The sequence below is a fragment of the Oculina patagonica genome, chromosome 13 (assembly GCF_052425735.1).
Source record: "Oculina patagonica isolate OP01 chromosome 13, crgOcupat, whole genome shotgun sequence".
Taxonomy (NCBI): domain Eukaryota; kingdom Metazoa; phylum Cnidaria; class Anthozoa; order Scleractinia; family Oculinidae; genus Oculina; species Oculina patagonica.
The window spans coordinates 14,371,897-14,387,749 of NC_135770.1; the positions used below are offsets into that span (position 1 = coordinate 14,371,897).

Consider the following 15,853-nt stretch of genomic DNA (forward strand, 5'->3'; position numbering starts at 1 on the left):
ATCCGTGGCGTTAATTTAATTAGACTTAAAAGGCATCACAGCGATCTGCGAGAAAAAAACAACAATATCATGTTACATCCGTCACTTCCTTTCCTTTTATTTGTTCTCCATCGGTTGAACTAACCTCCGTTTTATTTTGTAAAACCTCTGCCGCTTTAGTGTTTGAACATGCTTTCGTGACGGTTCCGACATTTCTTGAAAGAAATCTTCACACTACGTGCTTCTCGGCTTCATGCTTGAGTGAGCGTGTGACGTGTTCACAGCGCTTTCGTAAATCGTAATTAGGTATGCAAAAACTTGCACCGGGATTTTCGGCGTGAACACCTGATAACCAGGAAACAAATATCCTAGCTGTACTGCGTTTTAAAAACCCTTTCGAAAAAGATGTTTTTTGATTAGATTTGTTCTTTAGTTTTGAGAATCGTCTTTCGTGCAGTTTAAACCGTAACTTAATTAAATTAAACAAATGTCATCGATGTCGCCGTAAAACAAACAAAAAACAAGAGTTTCATGTTACGGCATTTTCAAGGAAAACAAAAGTATTTTGTTACAAACGAACGAAAGTGTCGTGTTACGTTTGCAAAGATTAACGTAAGGAACACCTAGGAAAGAATACAAGTAGCCTGTGAACAGTTTTTCCGAAAGTAAAGTAAAGCAAATAAACACGAACATATATAAAACATCATACTTTCAATTGTTCCATATTGCATTCTGCACTTACCAAATCATCGAGATTTTCTAAGAAAACAGCGTTGCCATATCAAGAATTATTTCACATGAACTGCTACGACGCCTTAGTGTCTAATTCAATTAATTTGTGGTTTTAACTTGGGGTCACGGAGTCTACACGAATGGATCCTTCTGCAGAAGAAAAACGCAATGTTCGTGATGTAGACTGATCTGCGCATGCGTTTAGCACAAAGTATTTTTTCCAGAAAGAATTGTACCACAAGGAGAGCATAGTGCTTTCTGAAACAAATATATACCTTGAGTTCTTCAATTGTAAGTATCGTAGTGTACTCCCCAATTTACCAAGGGCACACGGTCAGGTTTTTTTTTTTTGTAATTTTTATTTTTTTGACATTTAGTTACAATACGTACAATACAACACAAGACATAACACTACTTACAATAAGCTATAACTACAGTAGACTACCGTATTTACTCGAATAAGCGCCGCGGCGCTTATTAAATTTCCCGCGCCTCAAGTGCGGCGCTTATTCGAGGGCGGCGCTTATTCGAGGGCGGCGCTTATTCGAGGGCGGCGCTTATTTGAGGGCGGCGCTTATTTTAAATTTGGAAGCCACAAAGAATCTTTTTACAGTAATTGAAAATAGCGTTTTGTTGTGTTGGGGGTGTTTTGATTCGGTTCTTTTTTATTTAAAAAATTTTTTTTAAATTGGGTAGAATTCCGAATAAGCGCCGCATCGTGACTGCGGCGCTTATTCGGGGGCGGCGCTTGTTCGAGTAAATACGGTACATACAGCAAATTACAAATACTAACAGTAGCTTAATAATACCTATAGAATATACAATGCGTTGTTTATGCGTTTATTTTAAAAAAAGAGAAAACAAAGGAAAGAAGAAAATAAAATAAAAAATAAAGAAAAACTAGAAGCTAGTGACATGCTGAGAAAAGGAAATTACACAAATTAAGTTCAACTATTATTAAGAGATGGCATTAGTTTTTCCCACTTTTTGTAATGTTTATAAAGTTGGCCATTTTTGGTAGCTATTTTTTTTTTTCAATGTAGTATACTGTTTTAGTCTTTGCTAAGAAAATTTTTAGTGCTGGTTTAATTTTATTTAATTTACATTTATAGATAAAGAACTTTCCTAGAAGTAACAAGTGATTCAGGATAATAAAATCTTCGTTGTTGTTGAACACTCCAAACAGTATATTTTCAATTGTCAAAGTATTTAAAGATATATTCTCGTTTGAAAGCCAAGAAGAAAAAGCCCGCCAGAAGTCTTTTGTTGTATCACAGTAAAAGAGCAAATGTTTGAGGGACTCAACCTCTTTCAAACAAAAGGTGCACATTGGTGATTCAATCATTTTAAAACGGAATAACCTCTCATTTGTGAAAATTATATCATTTAATAATTTATATTGGAACTCTCTAATTTTTGTTTCAATTGTGACAGTGAATGGTAAAGAATAAATGTTTTTCCAGTCTTCTATAACATCAGGATATTTGTCCTTCAACTTCTTTTTAGCGGTTGGAGGAGTTTGTTTCTTTGTTTTAAATCCTTTGTACAGAAGTTTTGAAGAGGCTTTTAACAGATCCGATTTGGTTTCGTCGATATAAATATAGACTGTATTCAATTGCTGTTGAGGATATAACTGCTGATGTTGAATATGTGATTCTTGATAATTAGTCTCCATTCGTTTGGTATGGCATCTACAATCCCTATTAATTTGAAACACTGGATTCGCTTCCAACACTTTGGGACTTTCAAGAAATTTACCCGTATCAGATAACAAGTTACCAATTTTAACAATTCCTTTAGTAAACAAATGTTTCTCAAATAGAGATTTTCCGTGCATCAAAACATTTCTATTTTTCCAAATAATTTGGTCTACAACATCCTCATTAGTGGCTACCTTTGATTTCTTTAAATTACGAAATGCCTCCAGACACTATTTGTAGAATATTGGAAGATGAACCGGTATTAATTTTTACTAGTTTCAAAATCACAGAACAAGATGAGTTTCCCACCTATATTTTCAAAAAAGAAATCATCTAAAATAATTTTCCAAGTGCTGTTGCTCTCACCTAGATATTTTTTTTAAGGTCATGACTCTTTGAGCCAATATCATCGATTCAATATCAAGCATTTTTAGTCCTCCATTTTCAATATCGTTAATAAGTGCGCTCCGTTTAATTTTATTGTTACCTTTCCAAATGAAACTGAAAATTAGTCTGTTTATCTCCTTGACAAGATCGTTTGATATTGAGATTTCAGTCGCTTTACTCAAAAATTTTGGAATAATGAAGGTCTTAACTATTTGAATCTTACCAATCAGGGTAAGACCCCTCCACTTCCACATACTCAACGTTTTTTTAATAGATTTGAAAATTGAGTCGAAGTTTGCTTTGTCTCGTGATGGTTTGTGATAGTCAAAAACGGTACCTAATATCTTGATTGATTTTCGCACGTTGTGAGTTAGTCATTTTGTGCTAATTTATGAGGGCCGATAGCAAAAACTTCTGTTTTATCGTCATTAATACGGAGACCAGAATGCAACGAAAAAACCTTTAAAGTTGCACAAAGTCGCGAATATGAGTTTATGTCTTTTAGAAAACAAGTCATGTCATCTGCAAAAAGCATCAGTTTGATCTCCACATTTTTTACCATTATTCCTTGTATGTTTTTGTCTTGTCTGATTTGACATGATTTTACACGGTCAGGTGCTCTCCATCCCCTCCCCCCTTTACAGAAATAATTAATTAACTGATATTTATTAATTAATTGGTGATTAAAAGTTTACACTGCGTTAGCGGTTTAGTGGTTTAGTGATTTAGTGGTTTAGGGGTTTAGCAAATACCAACCCACTAAACCATCACAATAGTGCATTCTGCACTAAAAACTAGGTAAAAATTACTCTAAAATGACGAAATTGATATAAAAGAATTAACTAAAAGGTAAAATGATCTAAATGTTTGTATGTATCTTAAAAAAATCAAACGTAGCCTTCTTAAAACTTACTAAACTAGTCTTGTTCCTAATGATGGAAGGTAAAGTATTCCAGAGGCGTGTAGTCGATACTGTGAAAGACCTTCTGCCTTCTGTCTCCCGTTTAAATCGGGGGCAGACAATGTCTGCTCGATCTTTCATTGAAACAAGTCGGCGGCTATCATTGATTACATTTGTGAGTGCAAAGCTGATCTAACCGCTCTTACAGAGACTTGGCTTAAAGTGTATATGACACAAAATCTTTTATTGGCTTTTTTCTTTCGTTGATATGCTTAGATAAAGGATTCATAGTTAAAATTTGTCAAAAAAAAAAATTTTCCGTCATTTTTTGCCTCCGAAATGTTGCACTCTCAGCCATCTCATGAAAATTCATCAAACAAGTAGACGTCACAAAGGTGATGTGACGCACCTTTAGGCCACACGCTGCTACGACAAAAGGGTGGGGGTGGTCATAATATATCGACCACAGTCGGACTCTGGTGATCGTAGGATTTTTATGACTACATTTTTTACTGAGTTCAGCGACTATCTAGAAACCATAGTGTTATACAAGGAACAACTGGTGGTTGTTGGTGACTTTAATATCCATGTGGACGTGCCAGATGATAGTGACTCTACAAAATTTTTAGATTTGTTGGAGTCTTTTAGTCTTTAACAGCATGTGATGGGCTCCACCCATATTCATGGTCACACCTTGGACTTGGTGATCACCCACCAGTCTGATCAGATTGTTTGATCTACACCTCAAATTGGTGGCTATTTTTCTGATCACGCCTCGGTGTTGTGTCATCTTCATTCTATCAAGCCTTAATTCTTTCTCCACCAGGACACTTTTGTTCAGGAAACTAAAATCAGTTAACGTTGAAACCCTGAATGATGACCTGGCTAAGTCTGACTTATGAAAAAAACACAAACAGCTGTTTTGGACAAGCATGCTCCTGTAAAGACCCGAACTATTGTTGTGCATTGTGTTGTGCGAGTTCCATGGTACACTGATGAAATTAGAAATGCTAAAAGAGAGAGTCGGAAAGCTGAGAGAAGATGGAGGTTGTCGAACTTAATTCCGACTTGGTCGCCTTCAAAATCAAGCAACAATGCTGTTAACAATCTTATGAACAAAGCACAGTAGGCGTTTATACGAACAGCTTTGATCAACTAAAGTTATTCTGTGCTAGTAAGCGCTTGTTTAATCATAAGAGAGGTTAAGCATGACGTTTACGGCAGACGGCAAACGGCAAAGATAACTTCTGATTTTGAGTTCTTTTCTTCTAATCCGTAAATAAAGCACACAAAAATGGAATAATGTACTATTCATTGCAAATACAAATAATTTCACTCCACTGTACACACAACTAAAGAGACACGGCAAAAGTTTCAGTTTTGCCGTTTGCCGTTTGCCGTAAACGTCATGCTTAACCTCTCTATTCTCAGGATGATGGGCTACCTCCAAACCTGTATTTTACCTCCAAACCTGACTTTTGCTAACGAACTGGGAAAATATTTTGTGACAAAGATTGATACCATCCGGAGACAAATTGATGCTGATATCACAGTTTTAACGGTCCCCGTGGAGTCTATTACTCCCATAGTGTTCACTATGGGACTGCGGACCACGGTGGAAGACAAGAAATGCGTGACTAGGGACAGCAGTGGCAGGCAATCTAAACACCAAACTTTTTGTGTCGGACTGTGGACTGCGGTGACATTAAAATCAGTTCAGCATGAAATTTTGATATTTGTATGGTGACTGCGGACTGTGGTGGCAGTCATTTCAGTTATGCAAAAAAAGTGCCAGGGTATTCTACAATCATGCCAAAACAAAATAGTTTTGTCATGAACCCAGAATGGTTTCAAAACTTACATGTAATAAAGTGTCAGTATTCACATGTAGCCTTATTGGGTTCTGGGATGTTCATATTACATAAATAGCTATAAATGTCACTAAAGTATATTCAGGTTTAAACTGGCAACATGTGGGAATCAATCATGTGACAATTTTATTACATTAACACAATGTGTATTTTTTAGTTCATCTTGACTAAGAGAAATGTCATTGCACTCTTGAAGTCACCTGTAAATAGAAACAAAACAAACAAAAACTGTTTATTTTGATGAAATTGCTATTTTTCCAGCATGCAGACTGTATATTAAATGGCCTTTTTAGTGTGTAAAAAAAAACTAACTGCTTTCATGTTGGGCTAGTGGATTTAATAATTTTGTCCACTTGCTAGATAGCCAAATTACATTTATGGATTTTTATTTTTTGTTGTTAATATTTCCAGAGAAACATGGGACTTTGGGTAAGCATATAATGGTTTCACCATGCACAGTCTACCTGGGTCAGGCCAGGAAGAAAACAATTTTCTTTGCACCCTTCCTTTCATTAATCATAATTTTGCAGAAAAAAATGTCAGTCTTCATTTGAATTTTTTACATTGCTAGCTGTAGTTTAAGATGCTACTGAAGGCCATCCAACAACTGAAAATACATGCCTTAAAAAAACGTCAAACAACTTTTTTATAACGTAGGCAAATGTCTGGTCAAAAAGTAGATCTTTTAAAAATGTCTCAGGTAGTGAATGTGTGAAGAGAGGAGGATGGGAATTGCTGAGATTGGCTGAAGAGATCAATAACTGCCTGAACTTGTTATAATCCATAGTTTAACTCACCAGTAATTCAGAAAGTCCTCAGATCTGAATTCTGTAAATCCTGTTTACAAATTAGACATTCTAATAATCCCACAAATTACCTGTATACAACAAAATGCAAAAGAAACGTCAATCTATGTCTGGCAATACAATACACATCATGGAAGGATAGAAATTTAAACTTCAGAAATGGTCTCATTTATTTCTTTGCGGCCGGAACTGACCACAGGGTCAATATTTTGACAAACATTTCCTCATGTATAAATAGTGAAAGGATGCGATTCTTATTAAATTGAAGTAGCTTAACATTCAGATGACAAATATAAATAACAATTACATGCCTCAACAAACTGAGTGACATTACTATGACACTATCGCCTTAAAATCTACAAGATCTCTTTTTTTTTTATCGCCGAGCTCGGCTTTAATTCCAGTGAGCTAAGACCAGCTAAGTTTTAGTACGATTCTATCTTTAGCACTTTTATAAATCTTCACATAAACGCCGAAGACATAAGCTTAAGCCAGTCTTCAAAATGAAATTATAGTACAATGAGAAACGCTTACCTCAAGCAGAGTGCCTCAAGTGACCTCAGGTCACTGTATTAAGTCTCTGTTAGAAATGTTTGTGCGAAAAGCTTCCACCGTTTCTGCTCATTCCATATTCTTCTCCAGTATCGGGAATACAAATAAAGGATATCAAATACCCTTTGTTTCGGGACTCGTGATCGCGTCAAGAAGAAAGAACATTGACAAAACTATCCTATAGAACTCGAAATTGCAAAATCCCTCCACTAGATCGATCGACGCCATTTTGAAAATGCGCCCGCAATACGGACCGCAGGGAATCTGCAAGCGGGGGAGGGGGGAGCACAGCTTAAACTCTCCCCAAGCGCCTCTCCTTTGTCTGAAAGAAATTACATCCAACCTCGCCCAAAGCAATTACAATGAAAAGAAAGTGATAACGCTTTAATAAAAAGCATACACTCAAGCCTTTGGCAAAATTTTCTTTTATTTCAAATGCAAATGGTTGTTGAGTAGGAAGCCAACAAACTTTTCAATTGTATTTTTACTGCCGTACTTTTTCACCATTGGCCATTTTTAAAAACACTATTTAAAAAGCTACAACTTTGCTCAAAAAGATCCTAAGAGAGAGGTTCTAGTGAAGTTTTCAAGCGAATTTAAAAATGTGATCCGTTCTGGTCATGTGACCGATGACGTCATAACAATGGGATTAATTAAAAACTACTTCACATATAAGTATCTACCAACATGTAATTTCTTGTTACCTCGCATTTAATGCAGTGCCAGATACGCACTTGTACCCAGACTCCCATTTTTTGAAAATTGTACATAGCTTCCTTAATTTTGATATTTTGTTCGGTACCTGGGCAGTCCGAAATGCCTCACACCAATGTGCTTCAAACTGCAATGACTGCTTTTTTAGTAATAAACTATTTTCGTCACAGTGAGCAAAAACGAACTTCTGAGCAAAGTCACATGACTAATGACGTCATCAACCTACGACTTATACAAGAAGTAGTTTATGGTAAGAGTTATTTCTATACGACGTACTACTCCTGCTGACTTCAAACTGACTAAGTTATTTGGCATGCATTGACGATTTTTCAGTTGCAAAGGATTTTGGGAAGGTTTTTATTATAATTTTATATTGTTTTATAATTATTATTATTAATTAAACCTCTTGAATAGCATTGACAGGTTTGACCTTTAACGTCTTAATAAATATAATGGTCATTCGAAAATAATTGATATTCACCTCTGATAATTACAGTATTGTGAAAAAGTAATGCAAACGAATTTCGACGAAATTCGCGCTTTTCGTGGCTTTTCGAGGAAATTTCACTTGAAACGAAATCTCTTCGACAATTCGCGACATTTCGCCGAATTTTCGCGACGTCTATTGTTTCGATTTGCGTGAACTTTCGCGCAGTTTTCCGCTCTGTGCGGTAATTTGTCGCGAACTTTCGTGCGATAATTCGTGAACTTTCGCGCGAAGTTTCGAGTCTTTTCGAGCAAAGTTCGCTATGATGTAAATGTGAATCTTCCCTCTGAATCGTTCTCTTGTGCCGGCCTGAAACACAGAGAAAGCGTGTTTACAGATATATATTCTTAATTACATCGTAAAATTGTTCTTTAAACTTACCTCGTTAGTGCACGAAGAAAACGTAAATATAAACTTCTTCCCAAATGACAAAAACATTGAAGTTTCATGACGAAAAGTTCACATTCGCGAGAAAAACTACCGAGAACGATATGAATGTCGTGTAAAAACACACAATGTTTCCCACTGTAGTGCTTGTCCCCGCGCGAAATTGTGTTTATTGCTACTACCGTATTTATTCGGCTATAAGCCGACCCTGGCTATATTAAAGCCGAGACCCTAAACTTTCGGTTTTCAGAACCAGTTCGAGTCTGACAAAAAATAAACCCAAAACACTCGGCTATAAGCCGAGACCCAGTTTTTCCTTCAAACTACAAAACAATCCACGTGCAGCAAATCAACATATTTGTTAAATCACAACTACATGTATGCAATCGAAAAAACAACAAAAGAAATTACTAATAAATGGTGAATTTATTTAGATCTGTACATACGCGTGACAAAAAATTCACCTGAGTTTAGAATCCCATCTCAAACAATCACGCATTCTTCTGAAGAATTAGTGGTTATCGATCATCATACCAAAAGCTACTAGTTTTCAAACAACTAAATCTTCCGATGAAAGTTGTTGTTGAGGTAAAGACCGTTCAAAACAATTGCAAAATTGCCAGAGAATACGGGATGAATACTGTTCAGTTCGTTGCAAAATATTTCACAAGTCGCCAGTGAGCAGATAAAGCGGATGAACTTTTGATGTTACCAACACGAAACGCCATGCTGTTGTCGGTATTTGTCGAGTATTCTGAATTCAATCAAACTTTCGAAGTGGTTTCTTTTAGCAAAGAAGTCGTGGTATTAAAAGTTTGTAGTTTTGAACAAAAATATTACATCTAGCCAGTAGCCAGCCGCTTTCTGATAGATCGTGTTACAATGTTTGCCAAGCGCGTGAGAACAGCCGCTTCTGATTGGTCAGTTTCTGACGTCGCCAAAGCAAGTCAAAACAATCGATTCTTTCTTTCTTCTCTTGAAGTGTCACGTTAGCGGTGATTCTGCATAAAACTTTTAAAAAGCTGAAGGAAAAGAAACAGTCTCAGGCAGAAATTTACTTGTGGAAGAGATTGCGAGGAAATTGTTCAATACATGCAAGATTTTGAATGATCTCGACCGCTCAAAAGACGATCACGCACGCCGACAAAATAATATTCCAGAGCGAGCCGATGGATGACCGCAGTTCCAGCCTACTAGTAAATAGCGAAGGAAAGACGAATGAAAACTTCATTCTTAACGTTTCTTCACTAAACCAAATGGCTTTTTAGGAGCCGCCATTTAAATAAAAGGTAATGAACAAGAATTAATAACAAATGCTTGTTAATTTTCTTTATCGATGATCGCTCGGCTTATAGATGAAATATGTATACATCGACAGCACTGTATGTCAAATCGAGCCAAGCCAGCGAACTTGCTTAAAAACCTTTCGCAAATGCCACGTGAGTACCCTTTATTGCGTGCTTTATTCGCTTAATGATCAATACGTACCATTTTTACTTAAATTCGGCATGCATTTGCGAGCAAAACAAAGATATCTTTCGTGTATGTTACATGACCATCCGACCGAACGATCCCGTAGCGGAGTCTGCACGTAGAAAAGCGAACTATTGTTGAGAGTCTAGCGAAATTTATTGTCTCACCTAGCGAAATTTCGCGAATTATCGGTGAGGCAGTGAAAGTTCTAGAAAATATCGTTCTTTGTTCCAGCGAAAGTTCGCGCGAAATGTCGTGAAATGTCGCGAAGTTCGCAACGAATTTTTCGCGAACTTTCGCGCGAAAGTTCGGGAGAACAAAGAACGAAATTCGCGCATTTCGTTTGCATTACTTTTTCACAATACTGTACCGTATACAAAAACAATTATATGCCTCAGGCTCAGTGAATATCATCGAATATTGCCTGAGATGAAGTTGAGGGGGGATATTCACTGAGATTTACTGAGACTGAGGTCAATAATTATTGAATAATAACACTTACCTGTCTTGTGTTGATAGCAGCTTCTTTAAACAGATTATCCAATCTCAGCTGGAAAACAAGCTGTGGACCAATGTCATTTTGAAAAATTAATTATGCATGCAAGTCTCAACAGGAAAAACAACACTCATTTTAATGTTTACTCAATAATTATTTACTAATGGCTGCATGTCTCCCTTTGTGTTAAAAAAGAATGAAGATTCAGTTGATGTGACTTTATTCTCGGCAAATTACAAATTTAGCCCTGTTCAACTCTCAACTTAGTGAACTTCCAAACAACAACCTGACAAAAAGGATACTCCACAAATTATGCACCTTTTGTTTTAATTACCTTACTACAATGATCACAACTTGCTCAAATTACGGGGTAATAGCTTGAAGATCATTTCTAGCATTAGAGAAACCACTTGTATACATGTAAGTGCCTTATGTATTTAGATACTGAGTGTGTTGTAATGCCATTTCCAGTCATGATTTGCAGACCTACATATTGTATGCATAAGCACACTGCATGCCTGTTTCTCGATTGTGGAAAATAAAATCCTTGTGTTGATCTGATTTTTTTCTCCTAATGTTTTGTTTGTTTAATCCTGATCCTACAGATCTGAAACTATAACATGTTGTTAGAAGTGGTTGACCAATAATTTCGTCAGGATTTGAAGAGAATTCAGGCACAAGGCCGGTGCACTTTTTCTGCTTCATAGTGGAAACATCATCACGAATAATCAAGCTTGTGGCAAGTTGAATGGTTGTATCAAGTACTTAGGGTATCAGCCACTCTTAAAAAGTGCAGTATTTCTAGGGCATTCTTTCACAAAAAAAGTTCACAAAAAATCTTATTTCTGCGTGAAATTATTGCACGATAAAGTTTTTGCAAGGTTACGTAATTATATTATTTTAATTGCCTGTTGAGATGTCTGGTCAACGCGTCACGAAATCCCAGCTCCATTGTTCACGCAAGAACACATTTGCAAGAACAAGCGGTCAAGCGCCCATTGCGGACAGTCGGTTTCTGCACCACAAATGAAAGCCGATCGGAAGTTCACGTTGAAAAACGGATTAAAGGTTACTATTCAAAGGAAAAAAGCGTGCATAAATAAAATGACAGTGACGGCAGATACTGTCTGCATTGTGAAACAAACAAAGGGTTTACAAACGACAATATTTGTTGTCTGAAAACATCTAAGCCTTTTAGAACAGCCAGTCTCATTTCAGCCAGCCTGTTTTCTTTTGTGTTGACCGACCAATATTTTGAGGCTTCACTTTCACTTGCAGCTACAATCGCTGTTTGTTACCGGCTTGTTCCGCTTTCGATGATCGCCAGACCACCAAACTTGAAGCACATCAAGAAAATTATAGATCAAAAATGCGCCTATGTATCTGGAGCGAGAATTTTGAATTTTCTATCAACCTAGATTTGTGTACGGTCAGAAGATAAAAGTATCTTGCCACGTTCTGCGTAAATGCCTTACCTGCTGAAGGTAACCTGTCAAGCATCTATTGTTAGAGAAAGGTGACCCTCCCTGGTAAGCATCAACCTTGATGTTCCAGACGTTATTATCCCATTATGGGTAACACTCCGCAAAAAATTATATATTTTGCTTCTTTTATCGGAAAGAAAATTTCGACAAGTTGAACGTACGTTTTTAACTCCAATTCAGCAGCCCCCGAACCAATTTGGCTGAAATTTGGCCAGCTTATTACGAATAAGTTATATTTATCCACAGGAAGAACCAATGATTCGTCTCCCCTAACTTCATCCGCCCACCACAAAAGAACAAAAATGGACTTGTCAAAAATCTGAGAAAGGTGTTGAGAGGTAAACGCGATGTTTATCATTTTCTTACGCTTATTTTCGGCAGGCCTAGAGGTTGATTTACACAGACAGCTATACGTTCGCAAAAACGTCTCAATTTTGCATTTGTAATTCAGTTCGTCAAAGGAATAATTGAAGGCCTCAGTGCAAAATTCAAAATCCAAAATTAGCGTGCAGGTTTGTTTACATAAGTGAAACATTGTGATGATTTTATTTTCGCCGGCTTTTGCCCTGTTTTCTAGAAATCACATACATGTATGCAAAAAGCTAGGTTTTTCCAGTCGCATCTTAAGTAGCTTCTTTGTTTAAAATATGGAACAAAGAAACTTCTCAAAATGCCGACTTGAAAAACCAAGCTTTTTGCATATGTTAATTCTTTACTTTTACCTGCTTTTATCTTTTTCCTGTCTTTTTCCTGCTATATTTGCACAGAGGCCTTCAATTATTCCATTAAATCTGGAACTATTAAACTTTCGAGACAGTTTCATTGAGATATCATAACACAGAAAAGAGAGTTGAAAATATGAGAGGTAGTGGAGTATTTTTGACAAAATTTGAGGTGTTTGGATATCCCATGACACACTGTCTGGAGTGTTTGATAAAACTTATATCAATCAAAACAAAAACTAAACAGAGAATCAAAGTCGTGAATGTGGTATATTTTAAACTGATAGCCCAGAATTAGCCAAAATAAATTTTAAATGTCTGCTGACAAACGACAATTTTTGTAATTGTCTATGAAATCTGTTAACGTACGTCATAGTTGAGTCATGTTTAAAATTCTAGCTGGTAAGTGATAAATAACCCCATATTCTAACTGAAAACTAACCATCCAGTAATCCATCGAGGCCTTCTAGCTAAGCAGCTAAGAAGTGAAGATTATTTCAGAGCTTAAAATAATTAATGCTGAGAGAGACACGTATAGTGGTAACAAGATATGAGGTACCTTAAGATGCTGCAAAGCTGGTAATTTAAAGAAGCTAGGGAATTTTTTTTTTCACCAAACTGTTTCACATTTGCTAAAGGGTTCTTTAATTAATAACCAGGTAACTCAGCCATTTTATACAGGACAGTGGTATTTTTCGACATACATTTTTCTCTGTTAAAGAATGGCAGACACTGTGACAGAAGGCAAATAATTAAAAGAAACTAACAGATGCCTCATAACATGAGACTTCTAAGAATTGAAATTGGCAGGAAACAGTAAAGTCAACATAATTTATTATCAATTTATAGGCCTGATATATGTAAAAAATAAAAACTGCTGCTTATTTCCTTTTCTGGTATCTTTACTTGCAACCAAAAAGTTTACTTTACCCCTTTACATGTCACGAAAATCATCAATGCATTTTAATCAGCCTTATTAATTCGTTTTTAAATAATCTCTATACATTGCCAGCCATCCTGCCTACCATGTTGGATTAAAGGATCTGAACCTTAAAGCTTGTTTATCTTTTACTCAGCAGTCAATAACAATAACTTCCAAATATTTTATTTTTCAAGCTGTACAGTCTGCTAAAAGTCAATTTTTAGAGAGCAATATTTACTGTTTGTGAAATGAGAGTAAATTTGAAATAAAAATCTTTTTCTGATCATGTGTTTCATACAAGTTACTGCAGGATGTTCATTCCAGCCCACACCTCTTGACAGCCTAGCCCCATGCAGAGTTCAGTGATGTGCTGTATTGCAGGATATTGTTTTGGCGAATCTGTAAATTAATTCAAAATTCTATGTGCCTTGTTAAAATAAATCTGTAGGACAACACGTACAACAAACCATCTAAGTGTAAGCAATTTGTGATTTCTAACGACTACATTTTCAGTAAAACAGTTGCTGTTTATTTTTCTAATAGCGATGCATTAACTTCTGAACAGAAGGAAAAACGTTTGCCGTTTACTGCTTCCACCAGAAGTAATTTCACAACAGGCTACAAAAACACTTGTAAATATCACTTAACACATTTAATGATGTTGCAATTCTAAATTGTGCAACTCATAGTCCAGTCAACTAAGTATTACACCCAAAACAAATTGTAACAAAAATAAAACATGCCTTATCCGACTTTGCATATATTGAGGAATAACATACTAAAAGTCACCGTGAATCGGAGTATTGGAACCTCGTCTTTTTTGCAATATTTGAACTACAATGAAAGATGAGAAATTTAATTTATGCATATCTAATGAGATTTTTACAAGTAACATTGAAGGGTCCTTATCGACAGAAATAAACAAGCTAGCAAAACCAAACAACGACAAGCCAACAAATAAGTTTACAACAAATGTAGCAGTTATTACTTATCCTATTTATTGCGTGAAATGACATTACTATTCTGCCCTTTTTAGTACCTAAGAGAACATACTACCAGCGGCCGGATTCTGGCATAGATGCAAGTATAGTAACAACGTTCGCTAATTGGATATTTCATTAAAAAAGCTGAGTTTTCTTCAAAAATTAAAGATACTGAAAACTGATAAAGTATAATTATACCTTTTTGAAGAAAGAATAAACGCTGGTCAAAAAAGTTACCGTCTGAATACTAGAATTACGGCAAACAATTATGGCGGGAGTCTTGGATGAAACCCTTAACATAATCTGTCAGAAAACGTAATGCGTGAATTTGCTCCCCCAAAACCCTTTCTGCTTATTGGACTTATTCGACTTTGCATATCCCGGCGTAACTATGGGCACGCCTCCATCTCTGCACTTAATTCTTTTACAAAAGGAAGAACAAATTCTTTCAGGAGTAGCAGAATGATTTTGGACAAAACATTTGGAAAAAGTTTGGTAACTACCTGCAAATGACTTCAAATTATTTATAAACATAAATTCAAAATTGATTTAAACCACAGTGACAAGTTTGGTATCCTATATCCACTCTACATTAGCATTTGTATACAGCCACGTCAAATGCTATACAGTTTTGTACGCCAATTAGTCCAGTCAAATTAGTATTGCACCCAAAACAAATTGCAACAAAAATTAAACATGCTGTTCTTGACTTCAAATTTGGTGTAGAATACGCTGCTGAAAGTCACCGTAAATCTAAGCATTGGAACCTTGTATTTTTTATGACTTTCAAACCACTGGCGAAATTCCCAAATTGGCTGGTATGTAATATTGCGGAACCAAATAAAACAAAGTTCTAGCGTCTGTTATTCCACGAATAATAAAGACAGCTAAACCAAAATTGATATAACAACTGATTGATTCATTACCAATATAGTAACACAAATGTTTTCATGTGTGACTTAATGATGGTGTCACAGATTTAATTCCAATAGCCGCCATTGATTTTTCGGGAAAATATGTTCCGATCAATTCAGATTTATAAAAAAAATATTTAAGAAATCAGAATATTTTTGTCTTGCAGTAACTAAAATTTCAAAGTAAGAAAAATTTGGCCTGTATTTTAAATTGGATTTAATATTTTCACACTAAAATGTACTGCAACAAGTCGAGTTAAATGGTCAAAGTGATCACTGACGAAAACATGTAGGATTTTAGGTCCAATATTATCGAAATGTACTGAACAGACATAACCGCCCG

At 35.9% G+C, this 15,853-nt stretch overlaps 1 protein-coding gene across 3 annotated transcripts in view; it reads right to left on the reverse strand.

Annotated features, from left to right (window-relative positions):
• LOC144637238 (nuclear pore complex protein Nup133-like) overlaps positions 1–15,853 on the reverse strand; it is a 241,123-nt gene that overhangs the window by 154,898 nt on the left and 70,372 nt on the right. For all 3 annotated transcript variants that reach the window (XM_078496367.1, XM_078496368.1, XM_078496369.1), the window contains exon 9: positions 10,492–10,551. In XM_078496367.1, the coding sequence (XP_078352493.1) occupies positions 10,492–10,551 (60 nt within the window). The remainder of the gene's footprint in view (positions 1–10,491; positions 10,552–15,853) is intronic.